The sequence below is a fragment of the Adiantum capillus-veneris genome, chromosome 11 (assembly GCF_014529385.1).
Source record: "Adiantum capillus-veneris isolate H3 chromosome 11, ASM1452938v2, whole genome shotgun sequence".
NCBI lineage: Eukaryota > Viridiplantae > Streptophyta > Polypodiopsida > Polypodiales > Pteridaceae > Adiantum > Adiantum capillus-veneris.
Window position 1 is genome coordinate 118,094,327 of NC_140941.1, and position 26,662 is coordinate 118,120,988.

A 26,662-nucleotide genomic window follows, 5' to 3' on the forward strand; every position below is an offset into this window, starting at 1 on the left:
ACTTCCTAATTGAGCTCTTCTAAAATGCATACATATGTGCAACCCACTCTTATAGAGTCACCCTAATGGACAAAGATATTTTTGTCTTTAAGGTAAAGATTTAGCAACATTCTTGAACAAATCTTTTACATCCTTAACATACCTCCATCAAGAAATCCATAAGAGTCGAAAGTGGTGATTGGGGAGATCATAGAGGAAGAGAATGATATGGAAGAAGGGGATGAGATGAAAGTTGACAAGGAGGATCTAAAAACAAAGTAGCTTAGGGAGATTGAAGCTCAACTCCCTTCATTGTTAACAAGGGTCAATGCCAATGGATTTAGGGTGCATGTCTTCTTAGAAGATGACCTTCTTCAAAGGAAAGATTATGTGGTCCAGGATGCTGAGTGTGTTGACATTCTTAAAGATAGAAAAAAAGAGATCAATGACTCTATTGTCCCAGCATCATAGAGGTTTGCCTTCCCACCCAGCTTGTAGTGAGAAATTTTATTGACAATTAATAACTAGCCTTTGTGTTTTTTGTAGATTATTGATGCATAATTATAAGTAAGATGTTCATTACACAATGGATATGGTTGATCCAGCCATCTTTGACTTTTTGAGAAGTGATAGTGACATAAATAATTGGCTAGCCAAAATTTATTTTGAGACTTGTGAGCTTCTACTATGCCTCTATCATGAGCGGTCAGTTTTTTAGTAAGCTTAACTAAATATGAAGTTTTAATCTTTGAGGTTTTTTACAAAGGAAAGTTCTCTTGTCACATCTCACATTTGAGTCTTATAGCAATGGATATCATTGATAAAACATGTTTCATATTGAACTCCCTTGAGGGCACCATGGAATGGCTAGCCTGTAAGTGTATTTATCCTATAGTTAAGCCAATGCTCCCACTTTTTGTGTTTTTGTTCTATAGTTAAGACAATGCTATATATGATTTGGATCTTTGTTTTAATAGGGCTCCCTCAAGATTGATAGAGGCAATTGAGCAATGCCCTCCTATCACAAAGCTCATGGATGACATGCACATCTTAAATGTGAAGGTATGGTGTTCTTAAGCTGTAAGGTAAACATTGGTTTGTATAGTGAGCTAATGCCCCCCCTTGTGTTTTTGTAACCCCCCTTGCAAGAGGAGTCTTTCTCATGTGATTGGAGAGTGGTCATAAATGCAAAGCAATGGACCAATGCTTGGATAAATCAATACGAATTGCTACACCCACAACCATGTTTTGTAGATTACTCCGATCAATGCTTGGATAAATCAATATGAATTGCTACACCCACAACCATGTTTTGTAGATTATAGTCAAGATTGTTAGATATATGGTTAGTGTCTAGATGCCACTATCTATAGCAGCACCAAAGGAAAATCCAAAGGGCAAAGGAAGCCAAAGGAAGAGGCCAAGCACCACAGATGACACCAAGACAGACATGCAAAACATATCAAAGAGGGATTGACCTTTAATTATAAAGAGGACCAAACAAACTACAGGGAAGATCAATCACCAAGAAGGAGATGGCAAAAAAAAGGAGCACTTGGTGACCCAGATAAAGGAGAGAGTACAAGAAAGGGAAAATGGTTGCACTTAAAAAAAGAGCCACTTAAGAGAGAGTTGATATCACCTACAAAGAAGAGGAGATTTTCTCAAAAGGTGAAATGTTTGAGGGAAACTAAAAGAACATAGAAGGCCCTTGAATTTCTTAAACTACCTTTCCATTTAGGATTTGCAGGCAGGTAGCATAGAATTTTAAGATTGATATGAGGTGGAGAAGAGGTGCTTTGGACTGTATGCAAGAGGCTACTAAAGACTTCCTAATTGAGCTCTTCCAAGATGCATACATATGTGCAACCCAATCTCACAGTCACCCTAATAGACAAAGATATTATTATCTTGAGGAGATTAAGGTATACATTTAGCAAAATTCTTGAACAAACCTTCAACATTTGCAACATACTTCCATCAAGAAATCCAAAAGATCCTGAAGTGGTGATTGAGGAGATCATAGGGGAAGAGGATGATGTGGAAGAAGGGGAGCTAATGAAAGTTGAAAGGGAGGAGTAAAACCAAAGTAGCTTAGGCAGACTGAATCTCGACTCCCTTCATTGTTAAGAAGGGTCAATCCTTATGGCTTCAAGGTGGGTGTCTTCTTAGAGGATAACCTTCTTCAAAGGAAAGATTTTGTGGTCCAAGATGCTAAGGGTGTTGACATTCTCAAAGACTAGCAAAAAGAGATCAATGACTCTATTGTCCTAGCATTTTTGAGGTTTTTCTTCCCACCCAATTGCTTACATTGAGAAATTTAATTGACAGTTAATAACTCTTCTTTGTGTTTTTTGTAGATTATTGATGCATGATTATAAGTTAGATGCCCATTACACAACAGATATGGTTAATCCAACCATCTCCGACTTTTTGAGAAGTGATAGTGACATAAAGAATTGACTAGCCAATATTGATTTTGGGACTTGTGAGCTTCTACTTTGGCCCTATCATGAGAGGTAAGTATTTTATGCAAGCTTAGTTAAGTATAAGGGTTTACTCTTTGAGGTTTTTTACAAAGGCATTTTCTCTTGTCACGTCTCACATTTGAGTCTTATAGCAGTTGATATCACTAATAAAACATGTGTCATCTTGAACTCTCTTGAGGGCCACCATGGAATGGCTAGCCTGTAAGTGTATTGTCCTATAATTAAGCCAATGCTCCCACTTTTTGTGTTTTTGTTTTATAGTTAAGACCATGCTACATATGCTTTGTGAATCTTTATTAATAGGGTTGTCCCAAGACTGACAGAGGCAATTGAGCAATGTCCTCCTAGCACAAAGCTCATGGATGATATGCATATCTTAATGTGAAGGTATGATGTTGCTAGGTTGTAAGGTAAATATTGGTTTGTATAGTGAATGAATGCTTTCCCTTGTGTTTGTGTAGACCTTGCAAGATGAGTCTTTGTCATGCGATTGGAGAGTGGTCACAAATGAAAAGCTAGTGGTTGACTACACCGATTGCAACCCAAAAAAGAATATTAGGGTGAGTATGTGACCATATTTATATAGATGTTAGTTGAAATCCTCTTGTCAAGAGCTAACACATTCATCAAGTCTTGGACATATCAATAGAAATTGCTACACCCAAAACCATGTTTGGTGGGTTAGAGCCACACTTATTAGATATATGATCGGTGTTCAGATGCAACTATTTATAGTAGCACCAAAGGAAACCCGAAGGGCCAAAGAAGTCAAAGGAAGCGGCCAGTCACTATAGATGACAGCAAGGTGACAAGCCCACAAAAAAGATCAAAGGAGAACAAAGAGAAGAAGGAGAAGCCCAAGGTAGAGGAGGTTCATGTGACTCCAAAGGAAGAGAAGAAGGAAAAGGAGCCTATCGCCCCTAGAAAGAGCCCTAGAAAAACACAAACACATTACAACCAAGATCAAAAGAAGAAGATAAAAAATGACCAGAAGAAGAAGAAGAAGACACCACAAGAGCCAAAGCCCAAGAAGAGGAAGGAAGAACAACCTAAGGAGGAGAAAAGGGAGGAAGATAAGTAGAGGAAACTCCAAGAAAGAGATCAGGAAGTACATAGGAGTCGACCACAAGGAAGAGTCATATGGCTCCTAGAACTCTCAAGAACATTTTGTAAAAACCTTAAGCACATTACATATTGTAGTGAACCAACATTTTATGAACAACACATCACATATTCTTTCTTGAGAACATTTTATAGAGAACCAACATTTTTGTAAAGAGCACACATTACATCCCGTTGTAAATTCTAGAGCTGAGAATAGAGAGCAAATACAAGTAGATTGAGTTTCCACTATTAAATTTTTATTGGCTCTACCTCTCATGTAGCTCCCAATGTAGTCTTTCAATTTCCGGTGTAATTGTGGTAGCCCTTATATCTATCTCTGCATGTTTTTCTTAGTCCAATTGTGTTGATAGCATCATGTCAAGACCCAAAGCATATTCCTTGCCATCTTCCAACCCTACACATGAAAGACCTAAATACTCTACCAACCATGGCGTGAGTTATTTAAGATAAGTGGAGATAATGAAAATTGGCTCTAGCTTTTATTTCACTTCTTCTTCTACCTTCTCCTCCTCTATGGTCTTCTGCTCATGGGATTTTTCCTTTGTTTCTTCTCCTTCTTCTTGCTCATCACAGGAAGTGAGGAAGAGGAACCAGAATCCTTACCCATATTTCTTGGCCTATTGCTCATTGTAAGGGTGACAACCCCAAACTAGGTTTAGCTAATTATAGTGTTGTAAAGCTAGTGGATGACAAGATTGTACTCTATTTTTTTTAACATACAGAAATCATACAATGTTGAGGGCATGCCATTGGCACACCTTTTCACATCTAACCACAGAAATAAAAACCAACACGATGAGACATTTTCACTTAGCAAGTAATTGTCATTGATATGAAGATATTTTGTACAAAATTTCAATTTTAGGTATCAATGATACAATCTTCCAATGAAATTGTAGTATACTAGGGCTCTAAATAGGGAGAAAGCTTTAGCGTTAGAAGAAAATGCACAATCCCTCCTGGCACTTCTTGGTATAGAAATCTCTTTTCAATCCCTCTCGGGACCTACAAGTGATATTTCCCAAAAAAAAATAAGGAAAATAAGACTATGATTCACAAAAGCAACGAATGGTAGAAACAAAGAAATCATTAGCTACACACCTTCTTTTTAGCTATTTGAAAAGAAAAATCTGGAAGAAAATCTATCTCCTCATTGTGTAGATCTTGCCTCTCTTGGTGCAATGTGCACATGGATCTTATCTTCAAAGTTGCCAAGTTTTCATTGTTCATCCATACATCAATGTCTTGGATGGGGTTCTCATGAAAATCATCCATGTTTTGATGTAAAGGAACCAATTCACCATCCACATGATGGTGAACGTGGATCTTATCTTCAAAGTTGCCAAGTTTTCATTGTTCATCCATACATCAATGACTTGGATGGGGTTCTCATGAAAATCATCCATGTTTTGATCTAAAGGAACCAATTCACCATCCACATGATGCGACCGACTATAAAAGATGATATAATAAAGTATTGGGTATGGAGCATGTATTTACACGTAATTGAACTAGATTTCACTTTGTGAATAACGCGATTGACTAATTTTTTAGCCCAATCTTTTTCTACAAATTCTAGTACATCTTCATTGTTTAAGCACTTAGCTAACATCATTGTTTTAAACACTTTCATACCTACCTTTGCAAAAAAATCCACAAATACAATGATGAGCATGAAATTTGAAATTTTGCTCTGTCTTCTTGAAATTTTAGCCTTTGATATCATAAAAGATCTTACACGTGTAGCTTTCACTTGTTGTTGAAGTTGGTAGTGGCCACTCTTCACTCCTAAAGTCAGGCAGGGCAAGCTTGGAGATAGTACCCCAATCCTTCATGGATTTTGGTGGAACATAAAAATCATCATAAAAAATTATTTATGAGTTCTCTCTTTGTAAAGCTCCTCGCCAAAGAAGCCATGCAAGACATCCAAAAAATATGATAACACAAAATAATTCAAAGCAAAGTATGATAACACAAAACAAGCACAAAAAATATAACAATCATAGGAGTAGAGAACCACAAAAAAATCCGAAGGAAACTGAAAATAACAATCGATGATCTAGTGTGTACATATGAAGCACTTACAATCAGCTGTGTGCATAGCCAGATATGAGCTCTCAGGAAGGATGGATCTGAAGCTCCTTGTGCATGTAAACATGGTACACTAAAACCTTCTTCATTGTCTTTTTAGCCCAAAAAGTGTAAAATATTTCACTCTTCCTTTCCAACATGAGAAGAATGAATTTTTGGATGAGGTTTTATTCTCCTGCTCTCTTGCACTATAATCTAGCTACCCTTGGTTATGGATATTGTGATCCATTGGCCGTGTTCGTTTAACATGACATAAGTGATGATGGTTTCAATGGATCTATTAAGGCGTTTAGACTGGGTAAATTCCATTGCTTGAGGAGAAAAGAACAAAGAGAAGATGAAGGTAAAGAGAGGGAAACAGGAAGAGGAGGAAGAAGAAGGTGGTGGGACTAGGAAAGAGTTGGGAAGGAGAGAGAAGAAGACCCTAAGAAGATTTAAAAACTCTTTCTGGTTGGCGAAAGAGACCTTTTTGAGGTAAAAAGATCTCACAAAGGAAAGTTACCTCAAATAGTGGCTCAAAGAAATTTCATTTTAGAAAATCAAAAGAAATTTTTAAAAGAAGATTCCGTTACTGAAGTCCTCTCATTGGCCTAAACATCTCTAAATATTAAAAAGGCAAAAAAGATACCTCAAACTTCCCCTAATGCATAGAAGGCCACAAAGTACAACCTTATATACTTTTTGCTTCTCTAAATTCAGTAAAGGCATTAAACTTAGCTTCTAAATTTGACAATTTGTATACACTCAAAGGCCCATAAGCATGTCATCTCAATATTCACACCTTGCATTCTACAATCGCTCCATAATTTTGCAGAACTTGTCTATGCACTTTGAAACGTCATGGATTGTCTACATCACTTATTACAAATTTTAGGTACTGCTGCACTTCAAAGAATATATTCTCAAGAAAAGCATTTGGTATTTGTATCAATTACTTCATGTCTAAGCAGAGTATCCTTGAAAGGGATTCCACAATATTGTTTGGACTGAGATCATTGGAGTTCATACAACGCAAAAGTCTTACCTCTCAAGCATGAATGTCACTCTTCTCACCTTAATGTAAATCCTATGAATCTGAATATGATGAACTTGGAAATAGTAGATACTTTGTCTTGACAACAACTTCTTTTACATCGTTGATAGATACCCCATGGATAAGCTCGATGTTATTCCATAAAAATTGACTTTAATGAATGTTTGGTTGCAAAACATCTCATAGATCAGTTCAATGTTGTGAATCTTATGCCCAACTAGAAAGAAGTGTCACTTCACTTTGCATCCCTGATGTTTACAGCACTCATTGCACAGAAGAAAGCAATGCTATGCAAATAAAGTGTCAAAGAATAATAAGAAAACGCAAACTTTTATTTTTAGGTAAAAGACTTTTCCACTTTGTGGCTATGAATGAAAATCCAATTGGCATTGACCACTTTTAAAGACAAAATACAAGGCATGTAAATAAGGGCAAGAATGACACGCACATAGCAAAGGCAAGTGGTTTCTATCTCACCAAAAAAATAATCGATTCTAGTGGGAGTAATGGAGAGAGCATTGACCAAGCTACAAGATGAAAAAGTTGTGGAGGAGCTCCAAAAAACAGCACACCCAAACTGACATCAAAATGGATGGTGCTACTTATATCATGGCACCTAAAGGTCAATGCTAAAGGTTCAACACAAAAATGGATACAAGGACAAAATTTGGTACCTTCAAATTAGAAATGGGCCATTAGGTATCCCCAATCTCGAAAAAATACAAATTCTTTCAAAACATATTGTAACCATCATATACATGTCGTAGTGATATGTGTGAACACACTAGGACCGCCAGGGCATTTTTTCCCTTTTTTTTCCCGTGCATTGTATATACGCCCATCACTCTAGGGCTATCTATCTTTGCATTGCACACTAAGTAATACACTCTCTATTCTGTGCCTTGAGCTTCCTTCGTCTTCTTCAAGCTGTGTGCATTTCTCTGCAACCCTAATTCCAACAATTGGTATCAGAGCAGGTTGCGTCCTCCCAAGCTTAGTCGCCAACTGCTCCAGCACACGCCTACTCACTTTCTTCGATGCCACTACAAGCACGTCTGCACAGGCAATTTCGTCATTTTGTGCAAAATTTTTGTTAGTGCAGTTTTCTGCATAACAGGTGCCTTACAGTCTTCTACGGTTTGTTCTATATAGCACGTGTTATTCCCACTTCGTTACTCCTCTTTTCGGGCAGTTTTCACATCAGGTGCAGCATTGACCATGGCTGACAACAACACAGTTATGTTCAAGATGTTTGCTGCTGAGGACAGATTGGATGGGGAGAATTACCCTATGTGGGCTTACATGATGCAACATGTTCTTGTGTCAAAGGGCGTATGGAATATTGTGCAGGGCATTGATGTACATCCTGGTTCTGAGGATGTAGGCAATGCTGAGGATGTTGCAGGTCTTGCTGCAAGGATTGCTGCTATTAGAGTTGTTTTGCCTACGGCAAAACAATCTCGTTGGGATGTAAAGGATGCGCAAGCTCAAGCATTGATTGCATTGTTTGTGAAGCGCAGCATTGTTCCTCACATTCGTTCAGAAAAATCTACAAAACAAGCTTGGGATATTCTAGCAAGCCTTTATGCAAGCCGCAATGAGGCTATAATTGCTTTGCTGCGTAAAGAGCTAGAGTCGAAGATTATGCATGAGGAAGATGATATCGACACTTTTATTGTTGTTGTCAAGGATATCAATGAGCAACTTATTTCTGCAGGTGAAGTCGTTTCAGACAGTTCCCTTGTGCAGACTGTTCTTGATGCCTTACCAGATTCTTACCAGACTTTTGCTAGTACTTGGAGACTTATGACCCAAGGAAATCCATAAGTTGTCAGGTTTGATGCATTATGCACATTACTGTTGCAAGAGTCACTTTCCAGAAAAAACAGGACCAGACAGCGTGCAGTTGAATAGGCTTTTATTGCTTCTCAAAGAAAAAGTGGTAACAGCAATGCATCCACTTCTTATGGTTCTGCTATGAGTCACAAAACTTCTATTCCCAATGCTTCTGCTGGCATCACTTTGTCTGGCAATTCTGGTGATAAGGACAAAAAGAAGATGTGTTGCCATTATTGTAAAGCTAATGATCACTTGATCAAGCAGTGTCCTAAGTTGAAGGCCAAAGAGGCTAAAAAGAAAGAGGGTGGTTCCACTGCAAATGAGGATTCCACTACAAATACAACCATTGTTGAGTCTTCTGTAAAAAGGAGACTGTAATACTGATGTTGATTCAGAATGGGCTTTTAGTGCAAAGTGCACGTACGATCCTGTTGTCCATGATGCATGCCTGTCAATTGTTTGCTGAATATTCATATGTGTGGTATTTCAAGAGTGGTGCTACAAAGCACATTACCTCACATCGTGATTTGTTCACCTCTCTCGAGTCTGTCCCTCATGGGAATTCAATCACTTGTGTCAACAATGCCTCTTATCCAGTTCAGGGAGTTGGAAAGATTGTGCTTACTACTGTAAATGGCAGTTCTTTCAGACTTGTTCATGCAGTATATGCACCTGGGATCAAGAAGAATCTTTTGTCTGTATCTGCACTTGCTAGACTTGGACTTGTAGTCAAATTTGTGGATGACAGATATACAGTTCATGATCTCAGTTTTGGTGATGAAATTGTTGCATTTGGGCTTTTGTGTCATGGGTTATATAAGCTCACTTTGTATGACAAGTGTGGACAAAACTTTGCAAATGCAGTTGCAGATTCAAGGGCTATTTCAGATGCAAAACTTTGGCATGCACGTTTTGGTCATCTGAATTTTGTTAATTTACTACGTTTGCAGAAATCTGATATGGTTACTTCTTTGCCGCCTCTTGAAGCACGTGTCAAACATGTTTATGAAGACTGTATTTTGGGTAAGATGCAACGTTCAAAGTTTTCAAAGGATGGTTCAGTTCAGACCACATGCAGGTCGCATCTTGTGCATAGTGATGTTTGTGGACCCATGCAAACTCCGTCCTTAAGCAATTACCTTTACTTGGTGACTTTCATTGATGATTACTCTAGGCATGCATGGGTATTTCCGCTTAAAACGGAGTCTCATGAATTTAATGCATTCCTTGCTAGTCATGGAATAAAACACAAATGTAGAGTGCCTTATACACCTCAACAAAATGGTGTTGCTGAGAAGAAAAACAGGTCACTTATGGAAATGGCACGATGTATGGTCAAAAGTAAAGCTTTGCCGCATTCTTTTTGGCTTGAGGGCATCATGTGTGCCACTTATGTACTAAATAGGTGTCCTACGAAAGGTTTGCAATCTATTACTCCATATGAAGCATAGCATGATAGAAAGCCTTCTCTATACAATGCAACCCAAGTATCACTATCTACTTATGACAAAATCTGCAATACTTGATTAGTGCCCCATTATCTACTCTGAATACTTGTATATCTGCTCTCAACTAAAGCTACTAAATCGGCTCTTAAGGCATAAAGAAATGTTTAAATATCCTATGAACCTCAACAAGGTGAAGGCTCGCCTTAGCATTTTAAAACAAAGTTAGAGTTGAGAAAGATGTCCTAAGGCCCTTTAAAGAAGAGACCTCTTCCAACCTGTAAAGATTTTAAGCAAAAAGGTGGAATAAAACCCACGAGGCCCTTGAATGAAGGAGCCCACCTATGAATCAAACAAAGGCATTCAGAAATTTGTACGCCTTTCTCCTCCTCTGGCATATTTAAACCTGCCAAAAAGTGCAATGCCATATAGGCTTTGTTTTTCTAAATTCAGTGAAGGCCCTAAACTTGGCTTTTAAATATGACAGACTGCATACACTCAAGGCCCACAACATGTCCCAATCTTCACACCTTGCATTCTACACTGGACCTATAATTTCTTTCAATATGTCTATGAGCTTTCAAACATTATGATTTGCCGCATCAAATATTACAAAACAGAGGTACTTTGTTCTGTTGCACTGAAAAAGATTGTCCTGAAGACGAGCATTTCATATTCTTCTTATCAACTACTTCAAGACTAGGAAGAGTACATCCATCGTACAGCACAAAAGGCTCACCTATAAAGCCTGAAAACCTGAATCGCTTGTCCTCGCCTTACCTTGGACTCATTCAATCTTAATGTGATAAATTGGAATTGCACAAAGCAATTCATCAGAAAATAGTCTTGATGCTAACTTCTTGTTCAAGGTCGATTAACTATCGGTGCAAGAAACCTCATGGACATAGTTTCCCAGAAACCATTTCTTCCACAAAAGATGTTTGGGAAAAGTGTCAGAAACGTTGCATCCAAAACCTGTGTGGTTTCAATCTTGCTTTGTGAAGGTTCAAGTTTCGAGTAAGCCATGAGTTCTCTAGCACATCACACACCGAAATACATGTCTTACTCTGACAACTTGTGAAGTGAGCGTGATTGTTGAGGGTGCAAAGGCCAGGTTGGGAATAATGGAAAGAGCATAGACAAGTAGCAAGATAAAAAAGTTGGAAGGATGGAGCTCCCACAACAGCACACCGAAATTCTTTTCAAAATGGATGGCACTCAGTAACCGCCTCTCTTTCATCAAGACTCCGAAACAAATACCAATTAAGCGTTTATGAAATCAATACAATCAATGAGCTTTCTACATACTAGATTGGATTCGAAACGGGGCACATGGAAAGAAGCCTAGTCAATCATGATAGTACTGACACATCTACATGCCAAAGCTGCTGCAGATGGTCGCCACTCCGGTAAAACTGAAGCATCCGGAAGGCCACTGTTGGAGCGTTGCGACAGAAAAATGGAAGCTAAACTCTAGTAGCTTCTAATACGGTGGTCATATTGACAGCACCTTGGCTTGCAATCAAACTTTGCATCTGATTTATTGGAGTCAACTGCTGTATACATCCAATTGGGTTTCCAGCCAGCATGAAGAGGATCAAAGGGACTTTGGCACCAACCATCTTCGTATCATCATCAGCTCACTTGCTCGCCAATGAGATCAAGGCCAACCACCAGAAAAGTAATCCCTTGAAACAACAAGAAGTAAAAATGCACACCTTGCACCGAAAGCAAGCTCCTTGCCGATGCAATCAGTAAAAGAAGAGCCAAGGCAAGCTCTTTTCTGTATATGCGGTTGGCCTTCTTATTTCGAGGCTTGAGAGGCTCCTCTTTGAGATTTTGTGTGAGCACATCCAAGCCAGTCTCAGAAGCTCCCCTCTGATGCAGACCAGCTACTTGATCCAACTGCACTTCCTCAACAAGAGACATCAAGTCCGACTCCGATGATCGCCCAACTTTTTTTGTGACTACCCATTCATAGGCACTTCCGAGCTGGAATAGACCCGATATCATGGCATTGAATTTGGTAACTGACATTGTGTTCTCAAAAAGCAAGTAGGGAACTATGAAAGGAAATGACTTCGGTGCCGGAACGATATTCAAAAAAGACATGAGTGCAGGGACGTAGCAGATCACCCATGCCGGCAACTGAGCCTCAGGTATAAACATGGTCAATGGCAAAATAATGCAAAACAGAGTAAAAGAATAAAATGGCAGGATGAGCTTCCTCAGCAGAAAGAACAAAAATATGAGATTTGTCTTCTTCCAGATGGAGATCTGCACAAAAGTAAAGGCATCGTAAAAAACCTCTTCAAGAATATTGTGCACGACAACAGATAATATTCACGAAAAGTGTTTCCCATAAAGATATTTAAGAGCCCAATTTGCCTCACAAAGCAAACTGCACTGTCCTTACTTTTGCAGAGATTATGTCGGGGAGACAGAGCCGAAATAGCTGCATTGGCCCTGAATGCCAGCGGTGTTGTTGTTTCCGGTAGGCTTCAAAAGACTCCGGAACCTCACAGAGGCACTGCAAAGTGCAACAAGTTAAGCATATTTTAGCATGCATAGGTACCTCAATAACATAAGCAAATACATTCTTAAGAAGCTGTTGATTGGATGTTACTCAAGGAGAAAATAGCCGCAAGCAAGGAGAAATGAACAACCAAATGACCTGGTTGCCTTGACAGAGCATGAGAAGGTGGTGGATTATCAAATAAACATTTAAGATCAGAAATTTGTTATCCATGTAGGGCTGGAAGAATATTACTCTACACTGCTGATCTCTCCTCCCTATGATTCATGTATTGACAAACTTCACGTGCAAAAAATCAACCCAATACATGAATGTAAAAGAGCTACTGATAAGTACAACGGAGAGTTTAGAAAAGATTGTCAGAAAATGCGTGCATGCCCACCCAAGAAGAATAATTACCTGTTTCTATAGTTTCCAAATGCAGATCCATTCCAAACTTACCATTTCCAATCCTTCTATAAACTGATGGGGAGCATAGGGACATTGCAATAAAGCTTGATGGACCCTTTCAGAAGGCAATAAAAGGCTATGGTGTTTACAGATTTACTCCCATCAGCTAGTGCATGTAACCACTAAGCACTTCAGTTTTAAGGTAAGGAGATATGTCGGTAAGCACGTGAAAACTTGCAAATGACGCAGAATATGCATTGTTTGCGTGCAGAGATAGTGTGTGTGTGTGTGTGTGTGTGTGTGTGTGTGTGTGTGTGTGTGTGTGTGTGTGTGTGTGTGTGTGTGTGCACACGGGCACGATTACCCAAAAAATGTGTGCATGTTTGTGTCTGCACAAGCATGCAAATGCATGTGCACCCATGTATATGTGTGCGTGCGAGCACGTCTCTCTCTCTCTCTCTCTCTCTCTCTCTCTCTCTCTCTCTCTCTCTCTCTCTCTCTCTCTCTCTCTCTCTCTCTCTCTCTCTCTCTCTCTCTCTCTCTCATGCTTGTGCTCCCACCACCGACAGATCGAGGAGATCCGAGCCCGGGAGCGCCGTGCCACTGAGGAGCGAGTAGCTCAGATGAGGGCCGACCCGACAGCTTTCATCCGGGTAGCCTTGGCACCAGCCCCGCCCATGTACCACATCTTACATCCCCCCATTTGTACAGGATGGAGCTAGATAGCTTGATGCATTCTCATTCTCATGATTGTACTACCTTGAGCATATAGACATGCATATACCCCTAGAGATAGAGCTCCATCCCTCCTCAGATACTCCCCTACCTACCTACATTCAGTTCAGTTTTGTATCAGTTTTGTTTCATCTGTCTTTCCGATAGACGGATGACATACACACCATGTACATTTGATTTGTCTCATAGGCCGATTTCGGCCTGACATAGACGTTAAAAATCTTTCTTTCTTTCTTTCTTTCTCTCTCTCTCTCTCTCTCTCTCTCTCTCTCTCTCTCTCTCTCTCTCTCTCTCTCTCTCTCTCTCTCTCTCTCTGTGTGTGTGTGTGTGTGTGTGTGTGTGTGTGTGTGCGCGCGTGGGTGTGTGTGTGTGTGTGTGTGTGTGTGTGTGAGAAAGAGAGAGAGAGAGAGAGAGAGAGAGAGAGAGAGAGATGGCAGAAAACAAATAACACTTGGTATACTTGTGCAGCTCACCTTGACATCATTCACAAATGTAAACTTCCAACCATTTAAATGAGCTCTCACAGCAATATCCATATCTTCCACAGTAGTTCGTTCCATCCATCCTCCTGACTCTTCTAGAGCTTTGATGCGCCAAACACCCGCAGTACCATTGAATCCAAAAAAATTGAGGAAAACACCATTGACCTGCTGCTCAACCTCAAAGTGGTAAGACAAATTAATGTACTGCAGCCTTGTGAGCAAGTTTTCATCCTTGTTGACGAAAGACCATCTAGCCTGAACAAGTGCCAGATCATCATTCCCCTGCAACACACAGCCATACTCAAATTAGAGTCTGATTTTCTGAAACCAACACACACCCAGCTACCCTTATACAATATGACATTTCATCTCTCTCTCTCTCTCTCTCTCTCTCTCTCTCTCTCTCTCTCTCTCTCTCTCTCTCTCTCTCTCTCTCTCTGTGTGTGTGTGTGTGTGTGTGTGTGTGTGTGTGTGTGTGTGTGTGCGCGCGCGTCTGCGTGTGTGTTGGTTATCCTAGTTCTCTGTTGAATAGCAGGTCTTGAGTTCAAGACTCATCGCATAAATCTTTGAGGTCTCTTGAGATTGTTCCTACAACCTATCTTCTCAAGATGCCCTATCCTCCTAGTGCATCTGACTACCATATGACATGCTCTACCACATACAAACCATTAATCTGGTAAACCAATGAAGAAGACTGTTTAAAGTCTCCTCCACGTACAGTAGGAGAGATGGATCAGGGATGATTTTCACAAGAGAGGGATGAAGATTCAATCTAACAGTGGGGGTGTATGCAGGAGGATCAAGCGGTGCACCACCCTCACTCAAACAGCACCCATACTACTAGTAATCTCTGTATTACGCATTGGAAACTCTACCATTAGTCCTAGAAATCTAACTGTAGCTGCTAGACACTTGTTGAGGCTAGCTAGATCCATCTCTTGCCTCCATCTACACAATTAACAATATGCTCTGTTGAAGATAAGGGGACTCAATGCCAATGCTAGACTAGCCTCGTCCGATGTCACAAACTGAACCCTTGTAGTGGAGAGAGAATCAAATTATGTGGCACCAGAAAGGTAGCTCTAAGAAAGTCCAGAAGCTGACTCCTTGACAACCTCTCTCCAACCACTTTGCATACCAAACAGCATGCCTCTTAAGTAGCCAATAAATTGTGATTGGAACTAAGTGTATCCGTTGTATGATTCCAATAGATAGACCATCAGAATCCATGATAAAGAGCTATCTCACCCCCAATGAACAGACCGAAAGAAACCCAGAAGTTGTAGATGGTGACCCGAAGATTCCCAACCAAAGAAGCGGCTTACGCAACCCAGAAGCTGTAGAGAGTATTGTCCACCAAAGAAGCGGCTTATCACAGTCTAGAACCTAAAAGAGTCATGTGTCCCCAACACCGAACTGCCTCCGACAAAGAACACCACTAAAGAAAAAGAACACTGAGAAACAAAAGATTTGCTATTTAAACTGAAAGGCTTGAGGCTCTCATGACGGAGCTACACCTGTGCCGGTAAATATTTGCAATCAGAGGGGGTTGTGTGATGTGCAGCGGGAGTGATTGATGGAGAATGCTCAGGATGAGTGCTCAATGTGTACTCAAGGTTCCTTGTACTTCATGAGAGGTGTGCAAAGACTAGAGAGAAAAGAGAGAATGATATTGTGGATGAAGGTTTGTGTGTGTGTGTGTGTGTGTGTGTGTGTGTGTGTGTGTGTGTGTGAGAGAGAGAGAGAGAGAGAGAGAGAGAGAAGGGGGGGGGGGGGTACCAAACTTTTCTCCAAGGGCCCCCCTCTCTATCGCTAGAGAGGCATTTGCTTTAGATTGCACAAATGCTGATACAATGGTCCTAGATGTGGTGATGTTGATGGTACCTTGCTATTGATGCTTGAATCTGAGAGCTAAGGGCTGAAAATGCAAAACACTAGGGCTGATCTGGCTTGGGGCCGCGATCTGACGATGAGGCTAGGGCTGAAATTTGAAAACGCTGGCTGATATGAGGGCTGAAACCTGAAAACGCTGGTACTAATAGCTGGATTTGCGACGGTGCGGCGAGGTTATGGCTGCTGGTGCTGATGGGCTGATCTGGTGCAAAGACGCTAGAGATGTTGAGGTACAGTAAGTGATTGGTGTTGGTATTGAGGGTACTAACTTATGCTTGAGAAGTGACCTCTAGGGTCACTTATATGTATGGGATTAAAGCTGGGTCTGGCAATGCCAATAAAAATCCCACGATTCCTAAAAATGTCACTTATTGATGAGCTTATAACTCATTCATAAGAGGTGCTTTATATGCAGATAAATACCTAGGCTGGGTACTGATGCAATTGTATGGGGACACTCTCCAGTGCCTAAACCTAGCAGACATGCTCATGTGCAATCAACGGGTATGCAACTAATCTTAAATGCACGGGCATGCACGTCCTGCATATCACACTCACGTGCTAGAATTAGAACACTTCCTAGGCTGTCCTAACCGGCTTGTTAACTTCAAAAAGGGCGGTAGACTTTACTTCAAACCTTGATTTAGCTTTCACCCATTATTAGTCGTCTATTCTACCTGTGCTATAATGACACAAGAGAAGGGAATGGGATACAGATGCTAGAATGCATCTGTATGCGAGTCAGACACCAGATCGGCCCATAAATAGGCGCCCCTTTCGGTATTTCTTTATTCTTTAAAAGAGGGAATAAAAGCTGTGGTTCCCTACAAGCTGCCCCGCACAATCTGGACTGAATTTCTTCTGTTCTGGCCCGATTTCGGTAGCATAACTGTACTAGGACCCTTCACACTCAATATCCCCACGCATTAGATGACTTTCCGACGCATACGGACACTTTGCAAAACCTGGTAAGAATCTGCAGCACGCTGAATTCTCTGTTTTCTGCCCTGAAAATGCGCCAGATCACCTGTACAGCTGTCCCCTCGCGTCCCCGAACCTCCCGGGGGTATTAGGGTCCGTTTAGGGCCGAAACCCTAAACCTGCAAAAATACACAGCAGGCTGTAATTCACTGTTTCGGGCTCCGTTTCGCGTGCCGGTCGCATCCGTAGCAAGTCCTCGAGCTCCCGCACCTGTAGGGCCACTTGCCCTTTGAATCGGACGAGATTTCGCACGTAAACCTCTCCGAATCACTTGTACCTGCGGGGGATTAGCCACTAGCTAATCCAGTACCTGTGCAAGAGGCTCTTGCCTCGGCAATCGCGCATGAACCCACATAACTGTACATTGGTCAAATGAAAAGCCCACTAGAGGGGCATAACCATAAAGAATAGGGGAGAGAGAGAGCAGTGAGAGGTATACAGGTCATGACATCCTACACCTCACTGTACATAGAGGGTAAGCTAGCACTCCATTGAAGCTCTCCCACCTGTGACAACACTCAAAAACAAGCTCACAGCTGAAAATCACGTTTTTGCCTTCTCTTTAAGTAGTAAACTGGCCTCAGAGTGCCAAGTGTCACTCATTTGTGCATTTTCCCGCTTTAGACCCGCGGGTCTAAAAATATCTCACCTGCACCCTCTGTTGACTTGGCCACACAGTAACAAAATGATCCCCATGTCAAACTGCACGTAATGACGCGAAGACATTTTGCCGTCCAAAAATAGCAGTCCCTAAAATTTAGGAGTTTCTGCCATTACATTCTTCTAGGTCATCTGACCCTCTTTGTACACTGCAGCCACACCCAGAACTGAAATGTAGCCTATGTAGCAAAGGATTCCGCTTTGGCTGGCCAATGACCCCACTTTGGCTAACCATAGTCCTTGTCCAACCTTAGTGCTCTTTAGCCCTCAAGCCTGGACTCTCTCTGAACAGTTCCACACTGGCTATGCAATGCAGGGCAGTTAGATTTCCAAAGGGGTGTTTCCAAAAGGTAAAAAAACGAAATTCCCCAAAGAAAGAGAAAATAAACAAAAATGGAATTGCCACTGGCTGGTGACACCTAAACCCTTGAAGTAGGAGTTAGCTTGTCCACATGCACATAGGGTTAGATGTGCACATGACAAGCTCACCCCCACCAATTCCCCTAACCCTCCAGGGCTCCTCCCCGACTCCACTCAATGATGTGTCACAAAGTGATGCCATGTCAATTCAGTATCCGGACAAAAGAGAAGCGACACATCCCGAGATAATGACACAGCATCCTGGGAATCACACCACGATTCGCAGTGGGACCGCACCATAAAACCCAAACCATATGGTCCTGGCATGGCACGGCTTTTTAACCATCAGATATGAAGTAGTTGATTTGAAGGTTTTAGAGGTACAATTATTGTAACATTCGCTTCTGCAACCAATGCCTATAAATTACTGCCATGGGGCCTACTCTAGCAAATCATTGCTTGCTAGCAGACTGCAGTGTGATTCCTCGACAATTGTACTCTATGGATTACTAACATGAAAAGAAGTACAAAAAGAGGCGCCACACTTTGGGGCCAGTGCATCTAGAAGTGGAACTCCATCACTTCGTTTCGTGACTACAATTTGTTTTCAAATTCAAGTGTTGTCAATTTTCAATTATGTTTGTGTGTTTGCTATGGAATTACCACCGTGAAAGTGACAAGTAGGTTACAATGGTATCACAGCTTTAGTTGATTTTTCTTCGAAGGAGGATTTGGTCTGGTTCGTTTTTGCAGCACACGGCTTGGATTCTAACATAGAATCTGACCAAGAACATGAAAGCATCCCACCCATGGTTTTGAGGGATGAAGAACCCAATGACAACAGGGAATCTTAGCGTCACCGCAAAACACATTTCAGTAATCCTAAAACACACAATGGCAAAAACATTTCATCCTGCTTGTGAAATGCCTTAAGTAAAAGGCTTGACAAAAAATACTCTATTGGCCATGATTACTTTATTTATTTATTATTTTATGTTGTTTCAAGCACATAAGATGTGTCTTCTCTTTGCTACAAGCAACACAATTTGACAACTATTTTCACACAAATTTCTTGGTGCTTTTCCTTCCTCTATTGCCCTCTTTCATGCACATGTCTCGCACAATCACAGTATACACTTCTCATATAGAGAGTGAACAAAAGGGGGAACAATACTTCTTGTCACTTATAGCAAATTGTAGGCTATAAGTTACATAGATACTTCTCCTCCTCCTCCTCCTCTCTCTCTCTCTCTCTCCTCTCTCTCTCTCTCTCTCTCTCTCTCTCTCTCTCTCTCATTGTGTCACGTGACACATCCCAACCCTATGTGTCCGTGGACAAGCTACACCACAACAGGGTTCAGTCAGTCCATCAATTTAGATTAGCAGTGATCTGGCACCTTTGTGAGTCTATTCGTAGACCGTGCATGCCCAGTCACTTAGCATAGATGCATATCCTCCGATTGCACACAACATGACCATCGGAATTCCCATCAGAATCCATTAGCATCAGTTAGGGGAATTTCCAAGTGCATTTAGCCCTTCACTTTACATGGAATGGGTATGTTCATGGTTTTGTGTTGGAGATGGTTTCAAGAATTTTCAGCCATGGAGATTCTTGAAGACAAAAGAAGCCGGACTCTAGACGAAATTGAAGCATCAAAGGAGCCACTGAAGACTTTGTGTCGCTTTCGGCGCGGCCCAGAGAAGCAAGCATTGCAGACCTTTATGAAGTTCAAGTACCGCACGACCCACACATCAGAGTGGGCCGGCGAAGAGTCCCTTCCAGGATTCCGGATGTTGTTGGCGATCTCCCTCGACGCCATACAGTTCGGTACTAGTACCTCACTTTGAAAAGGAGGGGATGTCACGTGACACATCCCAACCCTATGTGTCCGTGGACAAGCTACACCACAGCAGGGTTCAGTCAGTCCATCACTTTAGATTAGCAGTGATCTGGCACTTTTGTGAGTCTATTCGTAGACCGTGCATGCCCAGTCACTTAACATAGATGCATATCCTCCGGTTGCACACAGCATGACCATCGGAATTCCCATCAGAATCCATTAGCATCAGTTAGGGGAATTTCCCAGTGCATTTAGCCTATTTTCCTATTTATTGGGATTTTCACTTATTATTTTTAAGTGACTTTCCAACAAAAGTAGGTAGGGCAATTTTGCTAAGTTAATATATAAGCAAACCAAAGTTCACACTTTCTGGCAGAAGAGGCAGCAGGAGCTTCCCGCTCAACAGGCAACTTCTCAACAGTACCCCCCTTCAGCACCTAGCGTTTTCTAGCAGTACCATCGCCAACCTTCCAGCAGCCTAGGCGATTCCTACCACATCAGATTCCCCCGCATTCCTCCCCTTGCATGATCGCCCAAGCATCCTCAACCCAGCGTTTTTCAGTGCAAAAACGCCAGCCCTTCATCAGCGTTTTCTACAGCAAAAACGCCGGCAGAATCTCAACCTGTCCAGCGTTTTTCAGCATGGGTAAAAACGCAGATCTCAGCCCTTTACAAAAGCAGTTTTCAGCCATGACTCAGTAGCAGATCAGCCCCAATCAGGTTGCAGATTGTTCCCCAAATTTAGCCTCGAAAAACGCAGCCCAAAACAGTCAATTTCAGCCACCGAAACAGTCCCCGAATTCAGCAATTAGAAGCCTACAGATTTCAGCCGTCGAGTCGTCGTCGTCGCCACCGTCGTCGCCATCGGCATAGTCCCATTGCATCAGTCCATTGCATTCGCATTGTACACCTTTGTGCAATCAAGTTAGACCACTCTCGCCGACGACAGTGGGGCCTTCGGAGGAGGGTTTTACAACCTCTCGGTGTTGTATCTCTTCTCTCTCCTTCTCTCAGTCTCATTCACGTGCACGCACAATATCCACTCACTTTGTTCGTGACCACAACACTCCATAAGACGGAAAGCTCTCTCTTTCCCTAAGAACTAAAAGGAACCTTGAGCAATAAAGATCACTAATCTTGAGAAAATACAACATTCATTCCGCTGCACCTTACATTGGTATCAGAGCTTTGGAAGTGTTCTGCATTACTCAAGGAAAGAACGACAAGGATTTTTTTTGCTTGTTGCGATCGCACGAATCCAAGTTACTTGGGCGTGGCGATTCCTAATCGTGTTTTGTTGAAGAGTGACAGGAATCCCAAGAAAGAAGGGCTTGTCCAGCCTCCCCTTGTGTCTCTTTTCACTCATTGAGAGCGGACCGTGCACTTAGCGGCCGGCCAATCGACGTGAGGTGGGAAAAAGCAACCTTGGTGTGAGCGCAAGGCCGCCAAGGGGTGCGCCCACAGAAAAGGGTAGAACTCGAGTGAAGAGAAGATCCTTCTCCAACGCGATTTGCAAGCAAAAGAAAACCTCAAGAACCCCAAGAACCCAAGACCCTCAAGACTCAAGAACCTCAAGAACCCAAGTTCCTCGCGAACTTCAGAACCCAAGATTATAGTGCATGGTCGTCACCTGAAGCGGAATGGATACTTCGCATACAAAACAAGAAGAAAATCGCCTTGCTCAGGAGCGTGAGCGCATTGCTCTTGCTGCAAAACAAGAAGAAAATCGACTTGCTTTCGAACGCGAGTGCGATGAACGAGAGGCTCAAAGAGAGATTCGTCATCAAGAGTTTATTTCCCACATCCTAGCCTCGAAGACCGAACCACCCAAAGATCGTGGAAGTTCGTCAAGTGGCGCAAGCCACGACGCGAATTCCAACCATCCAGTCACAAAAAAGTTTACTTTCAGTAAGTATGACGGTAAGATGGATGCTACCGTTATTCATTCTTGGTTGCATCAATTTAATGCTTATTTTGTGACAACTAAGAAGACAAGAAATAGCAAAGTTTTGACGGCAGCTATGTACCTTGCCGGTGATGCCATCAATTGGTACCACGCATGGCAAGAGGCACAGCTAGCCGCGCACCTAGAGGCAGCCGACGATTTCACACCCCTCTCTTTTAGTTGGGCTAATTTCCAAGACAAGCTCAAGGCGCAGTTTATGCCACCTCAGTACCTTGCACGATTGAAGGACAATTGGCGCGCTCTCAAGCAAAATGGTATGCCGGTTATGTCTTTTTCTAATCGTGTTTTGCAGCTAGGTACCCAACTACGCATGTCGGATGATGAGCGCAAAGAGGCTTTTCTCTTTGGATTGGACGAGTATATCAAGTACGATGTCGAGGTATTCGATCCAATCGATCTCAATAAGGCGGTAGCGATTGCTCTCGCACAGGAGATGAAGCACAACAAGGAAAAGCCTAAGGAGAACAAGACCTCCACAAGTACCTCGCAGACTTCTCAGAACCCTCAGAATGGTAAGAATGGTAAGAATGATAACTCTTCTAACCAATCTACCAACAATATCTCATCAAAGAATTCTTCCAATGAATCTAAGGGTAAGGCTAACACAACTGCTTAACCTAAGCTTACTCCATATGAAAAGGTAGCACAAGGAATTGTAGGAGGTTACATCACTTCGGAAGAACAAAGCACTTATTCTAAGGAAGGTCGTCGTATTCATTGTCACATTAAGGGTCACATAAAAAGAACATGTCCTAAGCTTGAATCGAATGAATCTAAAGAACCCACAGCACCCACTACATCTGTCAATGCAATGAATGATAACACGATTGTGCCCACAGTTTCTCAGGACCCTCCCATTGATGATTCTCTCATTAAATGTTATAGTCGTACGTCGGGGCACCGTTTTGTCATATTGTTTGACCCAGGTAGTATGCATGATGTGATCAGTTCCTCTCTTGTTGAGAGAGCCCGCCTCGAAGTTAGTCCGAGATCTCCTATCGAGATCTCTAGCTTTCGTCCTGGTATGGACGCTCTCATCACCGAGGAATGCCTTGATGTGTTATTTGCAATTGAACAGACTGCCTTCACTAGAAGATTTGTTGTTTCTCCTCTCTCAGGATGTGATATGATTTTGAGCATTCGATGGTTTCGTGATAATGACGCTCTCATGGATTTTCTGACTAACACTATAACTCTCAATGTCAAAAGTGATTCTCCTATTGTCATTCATGGAGAGGGCATTGCTCATTCTCCATCTCTCGTTGCTAATATGCAGGACAAGGTTGAAAGAATTCGAGATAAGGAGACTCTCTCAGTCTCTTTTTCTCCACAGCATGACACACAGGATTTGCATGATTATGAGAAGCATGATGACTTGAATGATAATGATTTGCATGATGATTTGGATGGAAAAGACAAGCATGATGAATTGCATGAAGATGATGTGATTGTTCACAAGGATGATGTGTTAGTGGATGCTTTTTCTAGCGAAGCTAACCTCGTTGCAGATTCGATCAATCACGAAGGATCGATCTTGGCTCTCGAGCCTGGGTCCCAAGAACCCCTTCAAGAAGAACCGATCTTGGCTCTCGAGCCTTGGTCCAAAGAACCCTCACAGGAAGTATTATGTGTTCGCATGATTGATACGCACGCATTGTTCGAGTGTTTCATTCATGAAGGTTTCCTGTATTTTAGTCAGCATCGGTATGTGATCCCTTTTTATTAGGCATGACATGTTGTATGTTGAGCACGTTTCTCTTATGGATTAGCACGGATGTATGCGGATTGTTCATGAAAAGTTGAAAAGTTTGTATGTTAGAAAGGTGCATTCCATATCTGTTCCTTGGCATGACACAGTTTCCGAAAGAGCACATGATTGTATGAGCACCAAGCATGGGCATTTCCATTGTGATTTGCCACAATTGATTGATTTCGATCATACAGAAAAGATTCGATCGCATTGTTTGCATGTGTTTGATCAACGGGTTGTCACTCCGTCTCTATGTTCATCTACATTGCATACACAGTCTTTAGAGAAGACAATATTTTTTTCCTTCACTTTACATGGAATGGGTATGTTCATGGTTTTGTGTTGGAGATGGTTTCAAGAATTTTCAGCCATGGAGATTCTTGAAGACAAAAGAAGCCGGACTCTAGACGAAATTGAAGCATCAAAGGAGCCACTGAAGACTTTGTGTCGCTTTCGACGCGGCCCAAAGAAGCAAGCGTTGCAGACCTTTATGAAGTTCAAGTACCGCACGACCCACACATCAGAGTGGGCCGGCAAAGAGTCCCTTCCAGGATTCCGGATGTTGTTGGCGATCTCCCTCGACGCCATACAGTTCGGTACTAGTACCTCACTTTGAAAAGGAGGGGATGTCACGTGACACATCCCAACCCTATGTGTCCGTGGACAAGCTACACCACAGCAGGGTTCAGTCAGTCCATCACTTTAGATTAGCAGTGATCTGGCACTTTTGTGAGTCTATTCGTAGACCGTGCATGCCCAGTCACTTAACATAGATGCATATCCTCCGGTTGCACACAGCATGACCATCGGAATTCCCATCAGAATCCATTAGCATCAGTTAGGGGAATTTCCCAGTGCATTTAGCCTATTTTCCTATTTATTGGGATTTTCACTTATTATTTTTAAGTGACTTTCCAACAAAAGTAGGTAGGGCAATTTTGCTAAGTTAATATATAAGCAAACCAGAGTTCACACTTTCTGGCAGAAGAGGCAGCAGGAGCTTCCCGCTCAACAGGCAACTTCTCAACAGTACCCCCCTTCAGCACCTAGCGCTTTCTAGCAGTACCATCGCCAACTTCCAGCAGCCTTGGCGATTCCTACCACATCAGATTCCCCCGCATTCCTCCCCTTGCATGATCGCCCAAGCATCCTCAGCCCAGCGTTTTTCAGTGCAAAAACGCCAGCCCTTCATCAGCATTTTCTACAGCAAAAACGCCAGCAGAATCTCAACCTGTCCAGCGTTTTTCAGCATGGGTAAAAACGCAGATCTCAGCCCTTTACAAAAGCAGTTTTCAGCCATGACCCACTAGCAGATCAGCCCCAATCAGGTTGCAGATTGTTCCCCAAATTTAGCCTCGAAAAACGCAGCCCAAAACAGTCAGTATCAGCCACCGAAACAGTCCCCGAATTCAGCAATTAGAAGCCTACAAATTTCAGCCATCGAGTCGTCGTCGTCGCCACCGTCGTTGTCATCGGCATAGTCCCATTGCATCAGTCCATTGCATTTGCATTGTACACCTTTGTGCAATCAAGTTAGACCACTCTCGCTTACGAGAGTGGGGCCTTCGGAGGAGGGTTTTACAACCTCTCGGTGTCGTATCTCTTCTCTCTCCTTCTCTCAGTCATGACTCAGTAGCAGATCAGCCCCAATCAGGTTGCAGATTGTTCCCCAAATTTAGCCTCGAAAAACGCAGCCCAAAACAGTCAGTATCAGCCACCGAAACAGTCCCCGAATTCAGCAATTAGAAGCCTACAAATTTCAGCCATCGAGTCGTCGTCGTCGCCACCGTCGTCGTCATCGGCATAGTCCCATTGCATCAGTCCATTGCATTTGCATTGTACACCTTTGTGCAATCAAGTTAGACCACTCTCGCTTACGAGAGTGGGGCCTTCGGAGGAGGGTTTTACAACCTCTCGGTGTCGTATCTCTTCTCTCTCCTTCTCTCAGTCTCATTCACGTGCACGCACAATATCCACTCACTTTGTTCGTGACCACAGCACTCCATAAGATAGAAAGCTCTCTGGAACCTTGAGCAATAAAGATCACTAATCTTGAGAAAATACAACATTCATTCCGCTGCACCTTACACGTTGAGAGCTCTCTCTCCCACCACCATCGTTGGCCTCCCTTAGGAGCAACCCTATGCAGGGACGTTAGCCCTAACTGTACCCCTCCTTGACAAGAACGAAGCAATCTCAGCTTGCGTGCAATTCGAAATCCCAGCAAACAACAGTTTCGGCTCAATTTCTGCTCGTAGCTCGACTCTGGAGGCCAACTCTGTTCGCAACTCAACTTTGTAGGCCATTGGGTCTTCATCTCCGCCCAAGCTCACAAGCTAGAACTCGCACACACTCTCTGCAAATGTTTGAACTGAACTGGTTTCGAACTTTGAGGTCCCTGCCCAAAGTCCTTATAGGGTAAAAGCTGGCCCTAGACCTTATTCCCACCTAGGGCACTCGAATCTAGTCATTTGCAGCTCACCACCATCACAGGCATGGCAACTATTGAGAAAAACAAGTCCCTAAAGACCCTCGTGAGAACTCGAATGAGCTTAGCAGCTATCCTGGTAGCCTCAAGCAAGCTCAACTGCATTGGGCAACTCCAAGCGACCCTCGATCGAGTCACGGAAAAAAATCATGATCTCAAAACTCGCCTTAGCGATCTTGAAGCACAATTCGATTCTACTCACCAATGACAAGGTGAAGTAAGTTGAGGCTTTTGGTCGTTCGAGCACACTGGGCAACACTTGCAAAAGTGGAAACTTATGTGACAACAAAGCTCCAAGAGTGACGGCTCCAAGAAGCGAACGACCTCAAGTTTCGCATTGGTGGGCTACCCCCACCATCGGAAAAGACCAAGAATGACTTCTCCAAGCGCTTCAACTTCCTCAACAAGACCCTCAAGCCAGTCAAGATCGACTACCACATGCTAGAGTGTATTACTTCCAGAGGTCCAACAAGCCCATACCGAGTGGACATGCTATTCATGAATTCAGGACTAGAGAAGGTCAGCTCAAGTTACTCCCACACACGTTTTCTCAAAGACACCAAGTTTTGGATTGCA

At 42.4% G+C, this 26,662-nt stretch overlaps 1 protein-coding gene across 1 annotated transcript in view; it reads right to left on the minus strand.

The window, feature by feature from the left end:
• Positions 1-11,213: 11,213 nt before the first annotated feature.
• LOC147447902 (putative xyloglucan glycosyltransferase 5) overlaps positions 11,214-26,662 on the minus strand; it is a 31,302-nt gene continuing 15,853 nt past the window's right edge. Inside the window, exons 4-6 of the mRNA XM_086523806.1 lie at positions 14,136-14,426; positions 12,418-12,531; positions 11,214-12,278 (exon numbers count right to left, since the gene is read on the minus strand). Of these exons, the coding sequence (XP_086379932.1) occupies positions 11,637-12,278; positions 12,418-12,531; positions 14,136-14,426 (1,047 nt within the window). The 3' untranslated portion in view covers positions 11,214-11,636. The remainder of the gene's footprint in view (positions 12,279-12,417; positions 12,532-14,135; positions 14,427-26,662) is intronic.